This window comes from Herpailurus yagouaroundi, unplaced genomic scaffold (assembly GCF_014898765.1).
Source record: "Herpailurus yagouaroundi ecotype Mexico unplaced genomic scaffold, PumYag 185, whole genome shotgun sequence".
NCBI lineage: Eukaryota > Metazoa > Chordata > Mammalia > Carnivora > Felidae > Herpailurus > Herpailurus yagouaroundi.
Genome location: NW_024412416.1, coordinates 26,395,808 through 26,418,792, shown reverse-complemented (window position 1 = coordinate 26,418,792; position 22,985 = coordinate 26,395,808). Strand labels below are relative to the sequence as shown.

The following is a 22,985-nucleotide window of genomic DNA, read 5'->3' as shown; positions in this document are numbered from 1 at the left end:
CTTGGTACTCAAGAAATGACCCACTAGTGAGTTCTGTGGCTTTATTCTTGCCTTAGGCATCTCAGACTGGGAGCCCAAGAAGCTTAGCAAGAGCTGGTGTTTCAGTTTGAGTACAAGGCAGGAAAAGGCCAGTGGTCCTGATTAAGGCAGTCAGGCAGGAGGACTTTCCCCATATCATTGGAAGGCCAAACATTTTGTTCTGTTCAAGACTTCAACTAGTTGAATGACATCTGCCCACATTAGAAAAGGCAATCTGCTTCACTCAGTCTATTAATTTAAATGTTAATCATTTCCAAAAACATCCTAACAGACATCCCCCAGAATAATGTTTGACCAAAAATCTGGGCATGTCATCGCCCAGTCAAGTTGACACACAAATTAACCTTCACAGAAGTGAAAAATACAATAACTGTAATAAAAAGTTCGATATATGAGTAAATAAAGAGGATGGAGGAAAGAGTTAGTAAACTCAAAGATAAAACAACAGAAATTAAATAACGTGAGAAACAGGGAGAAAATAGGAGAAAATGAAAGAGCCTCAAAACTTATGGGGATATATAAAAAAATCTAATATTCATGTCATTGGAATCAAGAAATGAGAAGAGAAAGATGATGGAGCAGAAAAAGTATTCAAAGAAATAATTGCTCAAACTTCTAAATTTCATAAAAATCTATAGATTCAAGAAGCTTAGCAAGGCCCAGGCAGAATAAACTCAAAGAAATCTACACCAATGCATAGTTAAATTTCTAAAACCTAAAGGCAAAGAAAATAATCTTGAAAGTAACCAGAGAAAAATGACATCCTACCTACAAGCAAAAAATGATTTGAATGGCATCAGATTTCTTATTAGAAAACAAGGAAGCAAGCAAGCATAAAAGAGCACATCTTTCAAGTGCCAAAAGAACTATCAGTACAGAATCCTATGAAAATATCCATCAGGTATGAAGGGAAAAATCAAACCTCTTCAAATGAAAAAAAAACAAAAACAAAGATAATTTATTGCCCAAAAAATACCTAAAGACAGTTTGCTAGTTATAAATAAGTTTTATTATAAAATATTTTGTTATTATTTTATTATAAAACAACTTAGTTATAAAGAAGAAATCTTGGAACACTGAGAATAAAAAAAGAACACAGTAAGTAAAAATATGAGTAAATACAATAGAATTTCCTTCTTGTCTTGGGTTTGTAAAATTAAGTATGATGGTTCAAATAAAAATTATAAAACTCTCTGATATGGTTCTAGACATATATAGACAACATCTTTAAGGCAACTGTATTTATAATTATGGGAAGGTAAGCACATGTAAATGGAGGTAAGGTTTATTTTTCATTTGATCTGGTTAAATGAAGACACCAGTAGACTGTGATAAGTTATGTATATAGTTAACCCTTGAACAACATGGGTTTGAATGTCCAGCTCCACTAATACACAGATATATTTTTTTTATAATTACAGCATAATACTGTGAATGTATTTTCTTTTCATCATGATTTTCTTAGTAATATTTTATTTCTCTGGTTTACTTTATTGTAAGAATATATTATATAATACCTATAATATACAAAATGTGTGTTAATCGACTGTTCAGGTTATTGGTAAAGCTTCTCATCAACAGTAGGCTATTAGTAGTTAAATTTTGGGGAGTCAAACTTATTGCTATGTAGTAGCAACTGTACTTCAAATTCTGAATTTTTCTCTTTTCCCAAGTTAGCAATATTTGTTCTGGGCTGTGGCAGTGAACCAAAGCTCCCAATCAATCATGTGATCACAAGGGTAAACAATTGATATATTTACAACAATTCTGTGCCCATGCAACCATTTGCATGTTTTTCATTTTTAGTACAGCATTTAATAAATTGCATGAGATAGTCAACACCTTATTGTTAAAACAGGCTTTATGTTAGATGATTTAGTCCAACTGTCAGCTAATATAAATATTCTGAGCATATTTAAGGTAAACTAGGTTGAGCTATGATGTTCTATAGATTAGGTATAATAAATACATTTTTGATTTACAATATTTTCAATTTATACTGGGTTTATTAGATGCAATCCCATGACAAGTTGAAGAACTGTATAAAATATTATGTCAAAATGTTATCATAATAAAACAACTAATCATAATTGTCCAGCTAACAAACAGGGAGACAGAAAAAAGAAAATAGAGAAATGAGAAAGATAAAGAACAAAAAACAAAAATAAATAAATAAAATGACAGCCTAACATATCGAAAGATAGATTATATGTAAATGAAAATATACCAATTAAAAGACATAGATTGACCAAGTCATTAAAAAATATTACGTGGCTATATGATGTCTATAAGAAACTTATTTTAACATAATGATATATAAATATTGAAGAGTAAAAATAAGAAAAATAAATACCACTCAAATATTATTCAAAAAGAAAGCAAAAGTGTCTATGCGGATATCAGACTGAGTTCAAAGCAAAGAAAATCACCAGAGACAGAAAGGGATATTATATAATGATAAATGGTCAAGCCACCAAGACATAACAAACTGATTGAACTAAAAGCAGAAAAATACAAATCCACATTTATATTTGGAGATTTCAATCTCTCTTTCTCAAGAATTGGTGTAAAACAACTAGACAGGAAGTTGTAAACATTAGTCCTAACTAACGCAGTATTATAAGAAAAGGAAACAAAAGGTGAAAAGATTAAGAAAAAATAAACAAAACTATCTTTCTTTTGTTGTTGTTGTTTTTTTTTTTAATCTGTACACCTTTATTTCCTTTTCATGCCTTATTTGCACAGGCTAGAATTTCCAGCACTATGTTGAGGTAAAAGTGGTAAAAGCAGGCATCCTTGCCTTATTCTCAGTCTTAGGAAACCAGTCTTTTTTTACATTAATTGTAATGTTAATTACACATTTGCATTGTGACTGTTTGTTTGTAGAAGTGTTTTATCAAATTCTGGGATGTCCCATCTATTACTAGTTTTCTGAGAATTTTTACCATGAATAGGTGTTAATATTGTCAAATGCTTTTCCTGCCTCAATTGATATTATTATCTTAGTTTTCTTCGTTATTATGTTAAAATAGTGGATTATATCTCAGTCTTGCATCCCTAGAATAAACTCTACTTGGTCTTGGTCATTGTGTATTATTCACTTTGTTGTTGAACCCAATGAACTAATACTTTGTTAAGAATTTCTTTGTGTCTCTATACATGAAGGATATTTGTCCAAAGTTTTGTCGTTTTTGCAGTATCTTTGGTTTTGGTGCCAAGGCAATCTGGCTTATATAAAGAACACTACAAAACTCTGATGAAAGAAATCAAAATAGAGCTAAAAAAATGGAGTTATTTCATGTTCATGAACAGTAGGACTAAATTATGTCAAGATGTCAGTTTTTCCCTACTTGATCTGTAGATCCAATACGATCCCAATAAAAATCCCAGCAAGTTATTTTGTGGATATTGACAAACTGACTCTAAAGTTCATGTGGAGAGACAAAGGAATAACCAGTACAATACTGAAGAAGAGCAAAATCAGAGAACTGATACTACCCAACTTCAAGACTTACTGTAAAGCTACAGTACTCAACACAGTGTGTATAGTATTGGCAAAAGAATAGGCAAATAGATCAATGGAACAGAACTGAAAGCTAAAAAACAGACCCACACAGTCAACTGATCTTTGACAAAGGAGCAAAGGCAATACCGTGGATAAAAGATAGTCTTTTCAATAAATTGGTGTAGACATCCACATGCAAAGAAAAAAAATGAGTATCTAGACACAAACCTTATACTTTCACAAAAATTAACTCAAAATGGATCACAGACCTACATGTAAAATTCAAAATTATAAAACTCCTAGATGAAAACACAAAGAAAATCCAGATAACTTTAGTTTTTAGATATAACCTCAGAGATGTGATCCATTAAGTAAATAATAAGCTGGACTTCGTTAAATTAAAAATGTCTGCTATGTGGGGATAACTGGGTGGTTCAGTTGGTTAAACGTCCAATTTTGGCTCAGGTCATGATCTCATGGTTTGTGGGTTCGAGCCCCATGTCAGGCTCTGTACTGACAGCTCAGAGCTTGGAGCCTGCTTTGGATTCTGTGTCTCTCTCTCTGTCTGCCCTGCCCCCCCCCAACTCTGTCTCTGTCTGTCAAAAATAAACATTGAAAGAAAAATTTAGTTAAAACAAAACAAAACAAAAAGTCTGTGTAAAAGATACTATCAAGAAAATGAGAAGATAACCTGTAGGCTTGGAGAATATATTTTTGAAACACATGGCTGATAAAGAACTGGTACACAAAATATATAAAGAACTCTTAAAACTAAACAATAAGAAAATGAACAGCCAGATTAAAAATGGGCAAAATCCCTGAGCACACACCTCACCAAAGGAGATAAACAGATGGAAAATAAACATATGAAAAGATATTCAGTATCATATGTCACAAAGATATTGTAAATTAAAACAAGATACCATTAGACACCTATTAGAATGGATAAAATCCAGAATACTGATAACACCATATGCTGGTGAAGATGTGGAACAAAATGAACTCTCATTCTTTGTTGGTGGGAATGGCAATTTGTCAATTTCTTACACAGCTAACCATATACACACTATATGATCCAGCATTGGTGCTTCTTGATATTTAACCAAAGGAGTTGAAAATGTATGTCCACACAAAAACCCGCACACAGATGTTTTTATCAGCTTTCTTCATAATTGCCCAAACTTGGAAACAACCAAGATGTCCTTCAGTAGGTGAATGGATAAATTATGGCACAAGCATACAATGGAATATTACTCAGCACTAAAAGGAAATTAGTTCTTCAGCCATGAAAAACATGGAGAAACCATAAATACATATTACTAACTAAAAGCAGTAATCTGACAAGGCTTTGTAATATGTATGAACACTCTGGAACTGTATGACATTCTGGAAAAGAAAAAACTATGGATACAGTAAAAAGATCTGTTAGGGATTGAGGGAAGGGATGGTGAATCTGTGGAGTACAAAGGATTCTAAGGGCAGTGAAACTACTCTATATGATAATATAATGTTGGAAACATTTATCAAAACCTATAGAATATATAACACCGAGTGAACCCTAACATAAACTATGGGTCTTAATTAATAATAATGTAACAATGTTGGTTCATCAATTATTAAAAATGTAATACATTAGTACAAGTCTGCTGATCAATTTCCAGGAACACATTCTTCTGCTTTTAAAAATCAAAACTTCGCATAGCATGAGTACAAATGGATAGCATGAAGAAAGAAGGAAACAGTTTGGTTCTAACCCTGCCTCCCAACATCTCAGAAGGGAGGATGGGACTGCAGGCACACTTTCAGAGACAGTGTCATCACTGCACTATCTGGAATGGCTGGAATGCAAAGGTGTTCACCTAATGAATAATTATTTGTTCAAGAAACACAGTTCCTAAAACGTGCACAGGGTGAGCAGTAAGGGTGAACATGACAGTGTCATTGCTCTTATGGAATATTCTATTAAGAAGTGAAGATCATGGCTGGGTACTGGAAACTGAGTCATGAATGTCGGCTCCTTAGAGGATATGACCTGCAGTCTGAGAAGTAAAAATAATTGCCAGGAGCGCCTGGTGGCTCAGTCGGTTCAGCGTCCGACTTCAGCTCAGGTCATGATTCGTGGTTTGTGCGTTTGAGCCCCGCATCAGGCTCTGTGCTGACAGCTCGGAGCACGGAGCCTGCTTTGGATTCTGTGTCTCCTTTTCTCTCTGCCCCTCCCTGCTTGTGCTCTGTGTCTCTCTCTCAAAAATAAATAAACATTAAATTTTTTTTTTAAAAGAAAGAAAGAAAGAACTGCCAGGTGAGGGCCTGAAAACACTTCTCCAGGATCATATTCTTTATGGTATGTGCCTTGACACATAATTCTCTGTTAGAGACAAGAAAACTAGTCTGTGAGGACAAAGGTATGAGAACTCCACAGCATTCCAGTCTTCTCAAGCAGACTGCCACCCATATTGTGTTTATTCACATATGGAACCCAAGTTCTGAATGAATGTGGAAATAACCCCAAAAGTATATCCGTGGTTCTTACTTGTGAAAATAACTTACAGCTGCCAAATTTCAGAGGGCAAGCATGGGCATCCATCGGGAAGTCCTCAAGTTGCATTGGGCATTCTGCAGAAATAGTCAAGCTGAAAAATAAAAGATGAAGACTTTTTAAATGACTCACCAATTCTATTTACCGAGCAACCACCATGTTTCATAGAGCTATATTAAGTACTTCAGTCATTATTTTAATTACCATCTTTTATGAAATTTTCTGCCTGACCCACCAAATTATATAGGTTTGCACTGATGGATATCATTTAAAAATATGGCTTAAATAAAATCTAGTCAGTTCTGTGGCTTCGTGTGTCTATACATACATTACCACTTGTAAAGTAATTCCAGATGCCTTTAAAAATGATTTATTGTTTGTTTCCCATTCCTAACTCAGAATAATCAAAACATTTCCTTGGACAAGGTTGAAATATATGTATTTTATAAAATAGTTTATAAGCTCAAGAAATATAAATGTATAATAAATTCTCAGTCCAAATTCTGACCAGAAGCTGGTTACAATTATTGTGTATTGGACTGATGACATGAAACAGAGTAGGTGAATTGTGTCATGACAGCAATCTTCTGGTACAACCTAATTGTTTTTAACCCATGTCTGGTCTTGCAGATAGTAATACTACTGTCTGCTACGACTGCCACCAATACTCAAACATCAATGGACATCATATCCACCAGTTGTATGTCAGGCACTGTGATAGGTGCCTTACCTGCATTAACACATCTAATCAGAGTAGCATTATGAGATTTGTTGCTATTAACATCCAAGTTTACGAGAAAGGAAAGTGATGCATAGATATTAAAAGATCAGGACAAGGATGCAGAGCTATGAAGTCAGGGAGTAATGATTTAAGCCCAAGCCTCTGACTGCAGTAGCTTCCTGACAGCACGTCCACCACACACTAAGTGGGAATGGGTTCTGTACAATTCCAAAATTGTCATATTGTTGTGCTTTTATTTCCCTACAGACTTTACTAATTAGATAGTGAATCTAAATTTCATTAATGAGTTAATCTTCTGTTTCTTAAATTTCTTCTTCTACTATTTAAAATGAAATTAAATTATATAGAATGAAATCAAAATATAAAATATTCACCTTTAAATAGATGTTATAGTTATATTTTTAGACAAATAATAATTCAACAAGATATTAGCACCATTGGTCCTTCCCTCTTATATTCAGTCCAAATCTTGCCTTTGTGCCCAGACACTACTTCCTCCTGTTAAAACAGATTAAGGGCGCCTGGGTGGTGCAGTCGGTCAAGCGTCCGACTTCAGCCAGGTCACGATCTCACAGTCCGTGAGTTCGAGCCCCGCGTCGGGCTCTGGGCTGATGGCTCAGAGCCTGGAGCCTGTTTCCGATTCTGTGTCTCCCTCTCTCTCTGCCCCTCGCCCGTTCATGCTCTGTCTCTCTCTGTCCCAAAAATAAACAAACGTTGGAAAAAAAAAATTAAAAAAAAAATAAAAAAAAATAAAACAGATTAGCCTTCTGCTCTGAGTACCTAATTCATAGTTAATGATTACAGACACAGAAGTCAATGTATGTATACTGTGAATGAGACATATTTATGTGTTAGTGCAAGAAAGGTCTGTGCTGATCAAAGAGAAGAAATCCTCTGCTGTCTCTGGTTTGAGGGGCCATTCCCCCAAGGATGGAGTGACTTTTAGATGGTGTAAGTGCACATACATGAGAACACGTCATCAAAGTATGACATGCAGGCAGGGAGATGGTATTTAAAATGATATGTGGTATATGTTCATAGAAGGATATGGAAATATACAAAGGAATTTTAAAGGAGAAAACTACAAGTAGGTATCATTTCACTTGTAATTTCACTTGGTAAATTTTTCTACATATTAAAAAAACTTTTTTAAGTTTATTTATTTATTTTGAGGGGGGCGTAGGAGGGGCAGAGAGAGAGGGAGATAGAAAATTCCAAGCAGGCTCCATGCTGTCAGTGCAGAGCCCAATGTGGGGCTTGAACTCACAAACAGTGAGATCATGACCTGAGCTGAAGTCAGATGCTTAACCTACTGAGCCATTCGGGTGCCCCTGTACAGATAATTTTGACATGTACATGTATTTTCTTTCACTCTTGTCTTTTGTATATCTAACAGAACAGGATATTTCCCATATGAAAATCTCTACATAATGATTACTTTGAAAGATGAACTATATAATTATAGGATACAGATGTCTGGACTATATGTATGTGTGTACATATAGAATATATAACTATATATATTATACACATATAACATATATACAAATGTACATATATAATATATTTCATATTATGCATATATAATATATATTTCATATACACATACATATGTGTATGTATAACATATATACATATATACACATATATTTCATATTAAATCAATTATGTATAATAATAAATAATATAATAATGTATATATATTAAACTAACTAGCTATTGTTAGACTTTTAGATTGTTTTACATGATAAGTAATCTGCAATGGACTTCTTCAAGCATAAACTATGTATAAAGACTATTATTAGAGACTATGAAGTGGATAAGGTAAGTATTTACTTACTAGAATTAAGAAATTTATGACTTAAAAATCACAGCCTGTGAGGAAAGCCTTCAGTCAGCACAAAAGAAAATAATGTTAACTTCATTTGGTTTTTAGCGAATTTAAGAAATTTTTAAGGTAAAGCAAATAGAGGGACAGAGAACTTAAATGAATCAAATATGTTTTAGAGAATAAATTCACACTGAACTCAGAAAATCTAGAATTTTCTTCAGAAGCAAATTTTTTAGTAAGAAAATAGAAAGTGTATATAAAGCTACAATGCCAGGTACAAAGCAATGAATGCAAAAATAAGCACAAGAAATAACAGTGCTGTAGGAGCTTGGAGGAGAACAGCTTTGATTTGGAGATTCTGTGCTGGTCTACAGCCTCTGTTCAAATAGTTTAGGTGTAAGGAAGACCCTGGGCTCAGATAGTTGGGGTAGTGTGGAGTGGAGTGGAAGTGGGGATGCTTCAGGTGATCCTGGCCATCCTAGCCCAGCCACAGGTACTACAGACTTGAACCAGCAGATCCAGTTCTGCAGTCTTCAAGTTGCCCCCTACACTTACAATATTGACAACTTTATGGTCCCACTCCCATCATCAGGCTGATGTGGAGATGGTCTCTCTAGGGCAGAATCTTCCCTCTAGATACTGCCACGTCTGCCAGCTCACATAACTGAACTTCTGTCCCCCAAGAAACACTTTATTGCCCACTGGGTCTAGAGGCTGACTTGAAGCCAGATCTGTTGGTTTTTTGACAGTGTGATGAATCAGAGTTAATTTCTCTTCCTTCTGTGCTTTGTGGTGGTGCCTCCAGTGGCCATTGACATAGAAACAAAGCACCACCACCTGGCATTTCTATTGTTTGCTCCTACTTCTCAGAGAAGATCCCCTCAGAGAGACCTGACCTCCCACCTTGGAAACACTGCTCACTCCTGGATTTTTCCCTTTTCCTCATGTCTTCCTTCATTCTTGGCCAACACCCTGTATTTATGAGGTATGAGAAGCCTTTCTTTTTGCCATAGTGGTCTCAACTCTTACTAAAGACAGCATCTTCTGTCCTGCTTTATTCTGGTTCCTTGGTCCTGAGAGCTGCCTACCTTCTGAAAACCACTGCACTGACATTTAAAGATGATAAGGATTGTACACCAAGGAGTCTGCTTTCAGCACATAGCTGGAAAAGTGGAGGATGTAGTGATGGTGGGCAGATACATGTGGACAGAAATTAGCTGAATCTAAAAAGAAGAATATGTTAAAGAAGAAATAATCCCAGTAAAAAATATATAAATAAAAAAATATAAAAATAAAAAATATATATATAAAAAAGATGATAAGGATTGTACACTAAGGAGTCTGCTTTCAGCATATAGCTGGAAAAGTGGAGGGTGTAGTGATGGTGGGCAGAGACATGTGGACAGAATTTAGCTGAATCTAAGAAGAAGAATATGTTAAAGAAGAAGTAATTCCAGTAAAAATTAAAAAAAAATAAAAAAATACATAAAAAGATAATAATTCTAAAATTGCTATCTCAATAAATGCTATCATTAAAGCCTCATGGATTGTTCCCCAATTTTAACAGACTTCCTTAGGATCAGAGTTCCAAACACTGGAAAAATATATGATAGTGTCTTTCTTCTAAAGGATGAACGCATTATTCAGCTAAATCCCCTAAGTAAATGTTTCAGCCTCAGTAGGGGAACAACATTTAAATTTTTTATCCCTTTAAACATTTCAAAAATGGCCTATGCTTTCATAATACAAAAAAATATATATCTCTAGGTAAGAGCGAGCCTTCCATTGATGGGGTCTCTGAAATATAGAGTACCTTGATGTATAACCAACCTCCTTCATATAGAATTGAGATCAAAGCACTCTATGGAATAATGGATTGTCCTAGCTCAAAGGAGTCAGACAGACTACCTACCAGAAACCTTCACTTTTCAGTTGAAGGAAATGAAGCCCAAAAGGTTAAGAAATATGCCTTACAGAAAAACTTCTCTAAACTACTGGTGGATCCAAAAATTCAGCATTTCCACACTCCTGCCCCAGAAGTCAAATTTCTATTTTGCTCCTAATCTCTGTTAAGACATTCAAGCATTAACTTATTGAAACAAGCATCCCAATTTTCAACAACATTTTAATTTTAGGGTCAAGAAATGATATTTTGTGAGTTAAAATATTTGCTTCAACTTGGATTTATATCATCCTAATCAAGGGTTTAGGGTCCTAAACTCACTAAAGAATTCTCTGCTTGACCAGGGGCAGGTCACAGTGGAGAGAACTTTAAATGGTTAAAACAGTGAAATTCTAGAGTAGCTTTGCCATTAACTAACTGTTTTACCTTTGTAAAACTGCCTAACTTCTCTGGTCCAGTCTTCCCATTTGAAAAAGAGACAAAATAACAGTTGTTTTTACTCTCTGAGAAAAAAATAGTTAAGTGTGAAAAGGGGGTTAGTCTCTAGCTTCCCACCCAATATTCTCTTCAGATTTGAGTGTTTTAATTTATATGAAAACAATGCACCAGTGCAGTAGAAGATGTGGTGGTGGTAGGCAGAAAAATGGTCCTACAAAGATGCCCATGTCCTTACCCCTCAAACCCCCAAACCTATAGATGCATTACTTTAAATGGCAAAGGAACTTGGCAGATATATTAAATTAAGGCCCTTGGGACAGGGGAGAATATCCTGGTTTATCCATAGAAACCCAGTATAATCACAAGGGTTATTTTGAGAGGGAGGCAGGAGTATCAGGAGATGTGATGTGAAAAGGAGATGTGATGGCAGAAGCAGAGGTCAGAGTCTGTGGCCATGAACTCAGGAATGCAGGTGGCTTCTAGAAGCTGGAAGAGTCAAAGAACAGATTCTCGCCTAGAGAAATCAGAAAGAATGCAAACCTACCTATAACTTGTTTTAACCTTGTAAGACCCTTTTGGACTTCTGACTTCCAGAACTATCAGGAAATGAATTACTTGTGTTTTAGCCAGTAAATTTGTGATAATTTGTTACAGCATCAATAGGAAAATAATGCAAAGTTTTGTACTTATAAGTGAGGTACTACTGTAACAAATACCTAAAAGTGTGAAAATAATTTTGGAATTGGGCAGTAGGCAGATGCTGAAATTCATATAGAGATTTACAATACATAAAACTTTCCTTCCTTGAACAGATTGCTAATTGAAACATGGATGTTAATTACTCTGTGCTGAAGACCTGCAAGGAAGTGAGGTGCATGGCAGAGAAAACTGACAATACATGGTCATAAGAGACACTGTTGATAGGAATATGGACATCAAAGATCTTGCAGACAAAGGCTCAAAAGGAAATGAGGAACATGCTATTGGAAACTAACTAGAAGAAATGAGATCTTTCTTATATAGTGACAGAAAACTTAGCTGATTTATATTTATAATTATGTGGAAAGTAAAACTTACAAGCAATTGCAGTAGGCTAAATAATGACCCCCAAAGATATCAGATCCTAATTCTGGGAAGTTGTAAACACTATCTTATATGGAAAAAGGGTCTTTGTAGGTGTGATGTAAATTAAGGGTCTAGAGATGGGGAGATTATCCAGGTGGACACTAAATGCAGTCACAAGGATTCTTACACGAGAAAAGTAAAAGTAGATTACAACATACATAGAAAAATACAGGTGATGCATGAAAGCAGAGGGTGGTTTAAAGATGCTATTTGCTTCTGGCTTTGAAGATGTAGGAAGATGCCCTGAGACAAGGAATGCAAGGTATGCAGCTCTACAAACTAGAAAAGGCAAGAAAATGGATTCTTCCCTAGAACCTCTAGAGGAAATATGGCCCTGACACCTTGATTTTGCCCTTTGACACAGATTTCAGATTTATGGCCTCCAGAAGCATAAAAGAATAAATGTGTGCTGTTTTAATCCACCAAGTTAGTGGTAATTTATCACAGCAGTCATAGGAGACTGATACAATGATGAATTTGGATATTTAGATGAAATTTCCAAGCAAAGTGTTGAAGTTGTGTCCTGTTTTCTTCCTCTTGCTTATAGTAAAACATGAGAAGGAAAAGATAGGTTGAGGGAAGAACTGACAACAAAAAGGGGACCAGGACTTGATGATTTGGGAAAAATCAGATTATCCGGGTTGCAAAAGATGCTATAATTAGGAGATTCACTATCAGGAAAGAATGCTCTTAAAATAAAGACTAGGGTGTGGCTGGGCGACCTTTTGCTAAAGCCTCAAAAGTGTCAAAAGGTCAGAGTATGCAGTCACACAGTAGGCTCTTTGAGATTAGGTGTGTGACTCCTGAGTCCCCTTAATCATGTAAACAAAATCCAGGAATAAAGACTAGATTATTAACGAAAGATTTATGTAGGAACCTCTTATCTAATGGTGTGAATTCTTGAGACACACATAGGGAACCCACAAGACTTCTGAGAATTTTATACCAGCAGAAACACTGCCAATTTGTACTGAAAAGGACAGAGAGAGGGAATAGTGCTTCATTTTTTCCTGACATTTTCTCCTCTTTCAAATGGGAATATCTGTAATTGCTATACGCCTGTCCAGCCATTTGATCTTGGGAACAGAAACTTGTTTCTTGAGTTCCACAAATTCATAGATGGGAAGGAATTGCACTCAGAGTAGATCATACCCAGATCCTCTTGTATAGCTGATTTAGATAACTCAGATAATGAGGTTTGGAACTTTTGAACTGGCAAGATTTGGGTGAGATTATGGACTTTAATTTAACAGCTGTAACGAATTTTGAATTTTGGAGATACTGGGATGGGGTTAATTATTTTGCATGTCAGACATACATGAGTTTTGAAGGGGACCAGAACACAGATTGTGGTAGGCAAAATAATAACCCCTTCAAAGGTGGTCCTGTCCTAATCCTTCCTACCTACCATAGCCAAAGGAACTTTTCAGATGGATGGTATTAAAGCTTTTGAGATGGGGAGATTATCCTGGGTATTCCAGGTGAGCCCAATGTAATCACAGGACTACTTATAAGAAGGAAACAGAATCAGAATCAGAGAAAGATGTGATTATGGAAGGAGTGATGGGTCATGGGCCAAGGAAGGCACACATCTTCTAGAAGCTGGAAACGGAAAAATATATTCTTTCCTAGAGAATCTGAAAGAAACACAGTCTTGCCAAAAGCTTGATTTTAGCCGTGTAAAACCTGTTTTATACTTTTGGTATCAGAGCAGTGAATAATAAATATAAATTGTCTTAAGGAATTATATTTGTGGTAATTTGTTACAGTGGCAATAGGAAATAAATATGGTAGTCTCCCCCTCACCAAAGAAATAGTATTACTAATCAAATAACCAGTCGTTAGTGTGCTGAACAGCAACCCCATGTATATTTTGTTTTTAAAAAAAACTTTATTTATTTTGAGAGAGAGAGAGAAAGAGAGAGAGAACCCATGCAAGCAGGGGAGGGGCAGAGAGAGAGGGAGATAGAGAATCCCAAGCAGTCTCCACCCTGTCAGCGCAGAGCCTGACACAGGGTTCAGTCTCCCAAACTGTGAGATCATGACCTCAGCTGAAATTAAGAGTCAGATGCTTACCAACTAAGCCACCCTGGCACCCTCCCATGTATATCTTAAAACCATTTTCCAATGTTAAAAAAGAAATTTGGTAATATTAGCCAATATATAAACATCTCACAAAGTGCTTGCTACAATGAAAACTCAGACCTTGACAATGAAATAGCATTTCATGCAAAATGTCCTGGCTTGGTCAGTTTTTGAACTGTACACCATATACATGAGTTATATTCACTCAGTGGAAACATAACTTCTCTAGAAAGATGTTACAGTGACTCTCAGGCAATGTATGAAATTTATTTGGGGACTCTTAGAATTAAATAGTTCTAATGATTGGTGTTATGGGAAAGAAATAAGGCGCAAATTGGTCGTTATACTTTTCTAGCCCAGTGAGTCTTTGTAAAGAACAGATGAATGCTTACTGTAGATAACTTTATATTTACCATAGCTGTTCCCTTATGAAAGGCTTGGAGATGGAGCAAAGATAATGCTACTCACCTGGCATTCCTGCCGGCAGCATCTTTACATCTTGTACTGTAGCCTCATCGTGCTGCCTCTGGTGTGGGGCTGTGAGGGACCCTTTAACCCTTTAGTAGGGATGCTGCTAAAGAGTTCTTCCTGCTCTATAGCTAAGTTACATCCTCAAAGTTGATGGAACTGTATATTTATACTGCATGTGAGAAGCATCTTTTCTGCTGTGAGGGGGTGTCTGAAAGGAAGCCCAGCTCTGAGGGGTATATATGCCTCCTCTTCCTATATTTGACTCACCTCTAGATTAGCAAATGAAGAGAGGTCTGTTCATGCATTCAATTACAGAAAATTGATATTTTTATTAATACAAATATGTATATATAGTATATATATAATTATGTTATATACATTTAATAAGTCACTAGTGATAGTAATACAGATAGCGCTATTTCTCCTTCAGAAATTTTCCTTTGATATCTTCCTGATGCCAAAACCCTGTCCCACTAGAACTTTCTCCGATGTATGCCTGCCTTCAAAAAAAAAAAAAAACTGCAAATTTTTCATCAAATAAAAGAATGCAAGAAAGCACTGGTCTTCTTATAAACAATCACTACTAACATGATGCACCATGCATACTGTTGGTTAGTTAGGAATTACCAGTTCTTGGGAACCTAGCCACAATTTACAGTAATGTGTTTAGGAAAAAGGTATTCTTTGTTTTTCCCCCCTTCAGCACGTTTTATTAACAAAGCTTAACGTTATGCCAGTTGGCAAAAGAGAAATGTTTACGGGATCCATCTCTCCTACCAGGGCAGGCAACAAAGTGTGTTTTTGGAGTGGAGAGGCAGGACATTGTTAACTGACATATTGGTATCTTCCACTTTCCTTCCTTTTTTAAAAATAATTTATATATTTAAATTCAAATTAGTTAACATATTAACATACAGTGTGGTATTGGTTTCAGGAGTAGAGCCCAGTGATTCTTCACTTACATATGACACCCAGAGTTCATCTGTACAAGTGCCCTACTCAATGCTCATCACCCATTTAGCCCATCTCCCACCCTCCTCCCGTCCAACACCCTCTTTTTATTCTCTGTATTTAAAAGTCCCTTATGGTTGTCTCCCTCTCTGTTTTTACTTTATTTTTCCTTCCCATATCCTATGTTCATCTGTTTTGTTTATTAAATTCTACATATGAGTGAAATCATATGATATTTGTCTTTCTCTGACTGACTTATTTCGCTTAGCATAATACACTGTAGTGGAGAAAAATGTATTTTAAAGTTCAGTCAACTATATAAAAACTGAAATTTTAAAACCTAAACATTGTCAAGTTGGGAACAGGTTATTTTGGAAGCCCAAGGTGATTGGCAGGCTCATCCATTTCCTTGACTTTTTACTAACTGTACAGTGCGTACTGGTCCCTTCTGTGATAGTTGTAGGCCTACTGCAATTGGATTTGGTCTAGACCAAAACTGCAAGCCTAGTTGCTTTCATGGCTGGGACATTGTGCTTGTCCTGGGTAGCCAAACTCCTAAGGGATCTTCACCTTAGCACTAACCCTGCCCCTACACAAATCACAGGCAGGGTTTTTGCCTGTGATCAAAAATGGATGAGATACCAAATTTGCGAGTGGTTGGTGAAGTATGGGAATGGGAAGTAGCTAGTGGAGATCTAAAAGTGACCTGCTTAAAATGTAATAGAATTTAAATTCAGTGAAGAGCAGCCTTGTAAAAAGCAGAATTTGGAGAATTACCTGAAAGGCCAAATAAGAATACAATAAAATGATGAATGTTCTGGTTTATACAATTGTAGAGTTTCATCCTTTCAAAAAAATCTGTTATTGAGATAACATAATAAATGTTTCCTTTTTAGCAATAGATCCAACTTCTACAACTTACTTCAAGCTTGAGTTACAGATTTCATTAGTCAGTTCATTGTTCATTTTCTACTCTGCTTGTTAATGTTTATTCAATTTTGAGAGATAGAGAGAGCCCAAGTGGGGAGGGGCAGAGACAGGGAGACAGAGAAGTCCCAGCAGGCTCTGCGCTGAGGCTTGACCTCATGAAACATGAGATCATGACCTGAGATGAAATCAGGAGTTGGACACTTAACAAACTGAGCTACCCAGGTGCCCCTCATTTTGTACTCTTGATGTAATAGGAACATCCATGAGACCAACCATCGTAATTATACTGGACTAAAAATTCTCTCTAAACTTTGCATTCCTCTTCAATTGTTGGAAATAAGATGTCAGCAATTCTCATTTATGTTGAGAAAACTAGCATATGTGAGATAATTTTGCAAAGTTAGCATATTTCTTATCAAAAGGGGACAAACTTTATTGATATATTTTGATTAATATGGCTGGTATCTATTCTTAATACTCATATTTCTCAGGAAGGCTCTGTAATAATTAATGTGAGCATATAAATATTCTGTTTAAATTTTTATATGTACTCACATGTCCAGCAATAATCCTTCTTACTAGATCAAATATAAAAAAATAAAGACAAGCCTGAACAATAAAAACGTTGCAAAAAAGGAAGAGCACAAATATGCAAAGAAGTTCCTTTCTCAAAATAAAACTCAAGTATGTCTTTAATAATAAAGTATAAGGCCAACAATACCATAATGGAGGAGAAAGCAGATAGAAGAGGCAGTGGAATCAAACAGACCTTTCAACTCTCATCTCAGTCTCCATGTACTTATTGTGTTACTCAACTATCTTGGGCATAAACTATCATCTAAAAGGGATTATAAAGTTTATTATACAGTGTTGTTTTAAGCCCTGAATATAAATATGTAATACAATGCTTGACACATGATAGATGTTTTAAAAATTCTAGGAAAGAAGTAAAAGAGACATCATCAAAAGTAGTGAATTAAGGAACATGCACAAATGCAATGAGTAAGGTGACAAAAACTGTCAGCATATTTTTTTTTTTTGAAAACTAGAATCTAATAAAGAACTTATAACAGCCAGGAGAATACTTAATGAAGAAAAAGAATACCTGAATTTCAGTGAGCAAGCTCTTTGGTATTTGAACTTATTCTGTTATCAGTCCCCATTTTCTAGCTCTGCAGTGGCTTTGAAAATGGCAGCATGCATTCCTGCTGGTTGCTGGTAAGAGGAGCAGAAGGTGGATTGCTGAAGGAATGACTCAGAGATTTCCAGGGCTGGGGTGTCCTCTAAGGGATCATTTGTTCAAAACATTTAAATACAAATATATTCACTGCAGCCATGGTGCAATGTATACAGCTGGGCAAGCAAAAGACAGACTGAAAAATCTAGGAAGGAGAGGCTAGGGAAAGAAACTCTTGGGGGAAGTAAGGGCTGGAAAGCTCCACATATTCCAGAGAATCTAGAAAAATGTGTGCATGCCCAGGATTGGATGCATGTTTAGAAAAGACCCAAGAAGACTAAATTCTCATCTTCAGCTGACCTAAAGGCATTGCACAAGCAAGACATGAAAGCTATGGAAGTTGTAAACTGCCTAAGTAATGAAGGAGTGCCCAACACACACAGAACTTAGCTGCAAAGACTAAGAGAGTTTTCATTTTTTGGGCATCATTCCAAGTTTTAATAACATACATAAATATAAATGCCAGGATTATTATATTTTTGGTTATAACCCCTCTCTTATCCTATATGATTTAAAAGACAAATTCATAACATGTGAATTATAAATCTATGTTTGTGACCGCATTATATTAAAAGATCTAATTTGTTACAGTAGAAATATAAAGGAACAAAGCTATATGAGCAAAGTTTATATATATCACTGAAACTAAGTTGGTATTAATTCAAACGTGATTGTCATGAATTTGGATGTTAATTTAAATCCAGAGTAACCTCTAAGAAAATAATTAAAAAATATATACAGTAAGAGAAATGTGAGAGAATTAAAATGGTACACTAGGGAAAAATGAATTGAACACAAAAGAAGATACTAATAGAAGAATTAAGAAATAAAAAAGAAATAAGACATACAGAAAGCAAACAGAAAAAAGGCAAAGTCCTTTCTTGTCAGTAATTATATTAAATATAAATGGAGTAAAACTTCAATTAACATCCAGAGACTCATAGAATCAATAAAGAAACATGAACTATGCTGTCTGCAACAGCATAAATATGATAAATTGAAAATGAAAACGTAAAAAAGACATTCTATTCAAACCATAATAAAAAGAGAACTTTAAGACCAAATTTGTTATAAAAGACAAAGAAAGACACTATACAATGATAAAAGGCTCAAACTATCAAGAATATATAGAAATTATACACATAGATGAACCTCACTTCAATACATCACTTTCAATAATGGTTAGGAAAACTGGACAGAGCATTGACCAGAAAACAGAAGACTGAAACAGAAGACACTATAAACCAATGAAACCAAACAGCCATATATAGAACACTCCATCCAACAACAGCAGAATATACTTTTTTTTTTAAAGAGCACATGGAACGTGATTCAGGATAGACGATGTGTTCAGTCACAAAACAAGTTTCAATAAATTTAAACATATTGAAATCATACAAAGAATTTCTTGTGATCATAATGGATAAACCTAAAAATGAGTAACAGAAGGAAATATGAAAATTCCACCCCATGTGGAAGTTAAACAACACGTTCCTAAATAACAAATGAATCTAAACTAAATCACAAGAGAAATAAGAACACATCTTTGAGATGAATGGAAATAAAAAAACACAGCATACCAAAACTTATGACATGCAACAAAGGCAGTCCTCAAAATGAAATTTAAAGCTGTAAATGCTTAAATTAAAAAAGAAGAAAAGTCTCATAGCAACAACCTAATTTCATGTATTAAGTACTGGAAAAAGAAAAGCAAATTAAACCCAAAGCTACTTGAAGGAAGAAAATATTAAAGACAGGATAAATTATATAAAGAACAGAAAAACAACAGCCTACTGGGCTTACAAAGAGGTCTTAGAGCTTAGGGCATAGCACATGCTAAGTAGTGATGTGAAAGCTCTCAGGGACATCAACACCAGTGCCAGTCTTTCACACTAAAGATGCTGCTGTTTTCAATTCCTGAATCTCTTCTTTCAGATTTCTGAATGCTCTACATAATGAGTGGGAAATTTTAGCTGCTTTTAGAATGTTATTTAATATGTTTTAATAACCTAGTATCTTTTCAATGATGACACCACATCCTTCTTTTGGGGAGCTAATATAAAGTATAGTGTTGCAGCATGTGGGTGCAAAGACAGACACTTGATGTACTAAGTGATGCTAAGAAGACTGAGTTCAAGGGTGGCCACATCAGAGTGGCAGCCTGCATCCTCTATGATGCAAGGGCTTGGGCTGTTTTCTGTTGGCCTTTATTTACTGAGCAAAGAGGATTTCCTTTTCTATACTCAGAGACTTGACAGTGATTTTTTACCTGCCAATCATTTCTCTCAATTGTAATCACTGTGGTTTTCCTCTCAATCTCTTCTTTATAATTCACATTTCAAAATGCTCTATTTTCTCCGATGGCAAATTCCTTGTTTTATTGAGGTGTAGGAGACATACTAATATTTTATTAGGTCAGGTATATATATAATGATTCAACAATTCTACACACTATGAAATGCTCACCACAATGAATATAGTTACTATTTGTTACCATACAGCTATTACTATATTATTCATTACATTCCCTATGCTGTACTTTTCATCTCCATGACTTATTTATTTTATAACAGGAAGTCCATACATCTTAATCTTCTTTGTCTATTTTACCCATCCCTGCACGCATCTCCCCCCTGCCCACCATCAGTTTGTTGTCTGTATTTATGAGCCTGTTTCTGTTTTTTTGTTCATTTTTTTATGAATGGATAAAGAGTACATGCTATATATGCATATACACACACATGTAATGTAATATTAGTTATTGTGCCATAAAATAAAAATTAAATCTTGCCATTTATAACAACATGGATGGACCTAGAGGGAATTGTGCTAAGTGAAATAAGTTAGAAAAAGACAAATACTATATGACCTCACATGTGGAATCTATAGAAACTCATTTTGTGACAGTCTATAATTCCTACAAAGCAGACAAATATTCTAGATTATCTGGAGTTTCTGTGAATTAAGAAAGGCTTCAGGTTTCTCTCACTATTCTTCAAATTACTAAGTTCAAGCCTACCAGTACCCAAGGATCATCAACTTATAAAAGGTGAATTATTTTAGAAAAGGTGATAAAACAAGCACTACAAAATTCCTCCATGGGTCAACCATGTCCTCAGTACACAGTGGATTCCCTAAAAGTGGCATTGATTGATTTAAACCATGCTAGCTAGGTAAATGGTGGCCCCTGGAAGAGCCAGTGCAGTATGGTAGAGAAATAATAAAAAGCAGCAGTGATATACTAAACCAGCTGGTTAACAAAAAACTAGGGAACCAGTCACAATTTTAAAACTCTGGGATGAGTTTCAGAACTTGGCAGGATGTGCATGAGGGTATGGTATCCTGTGGGCCATTAATCAGGGCTTGACTGTGTTTAAAGCATATAGGTAGATAGACAGTAGTTGGACCCATAGAAGCAGATCAGTTTTCAGAGAAGAAAACCAAGAGTGACACTAGAAGACAAAACACTAGAGGAACCCTACTTTCTGTTAGCCCCAGGTACGTCTGTATGTCCACACAGCCAAGTCTCAGTTAAATTATGTACAGCATAGGGCAAAATATATACCTAACCTCCTCTAGAGACAGCACACAACACACCTTCAGTGGCTATGAATAACAGGTTTTAGCATCCTTCCTAGTGAGCAAGGAAAGGAATAGTTCTGGTGACCGGAGGTTACAGGAAAATACAAGCAGTGAAGAATAATGAATGTTTTAGTGCCCCAGTGTTCTGAAGGCCAAGAGATGAAGATGAAGGAAAACTGAGGGGAAACTGGATGTGACTGGGAAAAGATCCTTGCCAACCTTGGACCTGCTGTTATAAATAGGTGACAAAGAAAGTGCTAAAGCCCAAAGCTGTGAGTAAACGCGTGTTGTCCTGTGCATAATGCGGGCTGTACACAGAAGCACCTCCTGTGTGAGGCTCCAGCCCAGGCAGATATTGTGTCAGGAACCTTGCCTGCACCCATCTCATTGATGACTCTGACTCAAGGAGATTCTATAGTGACTGTTTTAATCTTCCCGATGGGAACCAGACTCTGAGAGATGATGTTGCCCGGTGAAGTGGCAGAGCCAGACTACTGCCAGCCTGTCTGATGAATAAAGTTTATGGACCAGACACATGGTTAGTCTCTTTCTCCTTAAGTAGCCCAAGTGTTCAGAAAGAATTGTAGTCATTACATGGAAACATGGATCCCTTCCAGAAGGGTTTTATTTTGGTGTTTTTTTTTGTTTGTTTGTTTTTTTGTTTTTTGTGTTTTTTTTTCTTTTTTCTGAAGTGAATGCTGTAGCTGCTGTACATGGTGGTCCCCATGCCATAGGTCCAAGCCTCCTGCACCCTGCTGTCTGGGGAAGGACTTTCTCACCTGGCAACTTTTTTTTTAGTCCTTTACTACCTTTTCATGAAGGATTTTTACATTTGACTTCTATTTTAGAAGTGTGTAATTTTACAAGTTATGTGAATAAAATCCCAAGATACGATGAAGAAGTTTTTTTTTTCCTTCTATAATATACAGACCTAGCATTATTATAAAAATGTTCAAAACTGACCTAGCCCTTATTTTTCACCTGGTGATTTTGACATGGCTTCTGACCTCATGACTTCCTCTCCTATTAAATGGGAATGGTGGTTCCTAGTCCTACACAGATATGTGAGGAGGAAAGGAGATATGTGGCCTATATGGGTGGTCAGGAAAGGGTCTGATCCTTTCCTTAAAATTTCCCACAGCCCAAAGTAAAAGTAACTAGCCCCAAATATAGGGATCCTTTGAATCAGCCCCTATCCATCATTTAGGTCTTATTCCTGCTACAGCACACACTTCTAAACTAACTACTTGATTCTGATACTTTTACATTTGTATATTTGTCCCTATGTCTAGAACACCCTTACAACTCCATCCCTTACCTCAACTCCTCCTCCTCAAGACTCAGCTCAGATATCATTTCTGTGAACACGTTGCCCCTCCCCAACCCACAAAGCCAGGCCCCTGCCCCTTGGTCACTGTGTATTCCCAAATATGCCAGCCTCCATCTCTGTGACATCCAGGTTCCATGGATGGTGTTCAATGCACAGCTTTTCAAGTAATTTTAAATTGATGAAGAGGTAGAGCAAGTGGAGAGAAAATGATGGTTAAGTGAAGGGCTGAGCAAAGAGAGGGAGGCAGTCGGACTGTGGGTCAGCTCATGGGATAATTGCT

The 22,985-nt window shown here is 35.9% G+C and overlaps 1 protein-coding gene across 1 annotated transcript in view; it reads right to left on the bottom strand.

Moving 5' to 3' along the window:
• Nucleotides 1-22,985, bottom strand: part of GABRA5 (gamma-aminobutyric acid type A receptor subunit alpha5) — an 82,483-nt gene that overhangs the window by 24,061 nt on the left and 35,437 nt on the right. Inside the window, 1 exon segment of the mRNA XM_040493885.1 lies at nt 6,092-6,174. Within this exon segment, the coding sequence (XP_040349819.1) occupies nt 6,092-6,174 (83 nt within the window).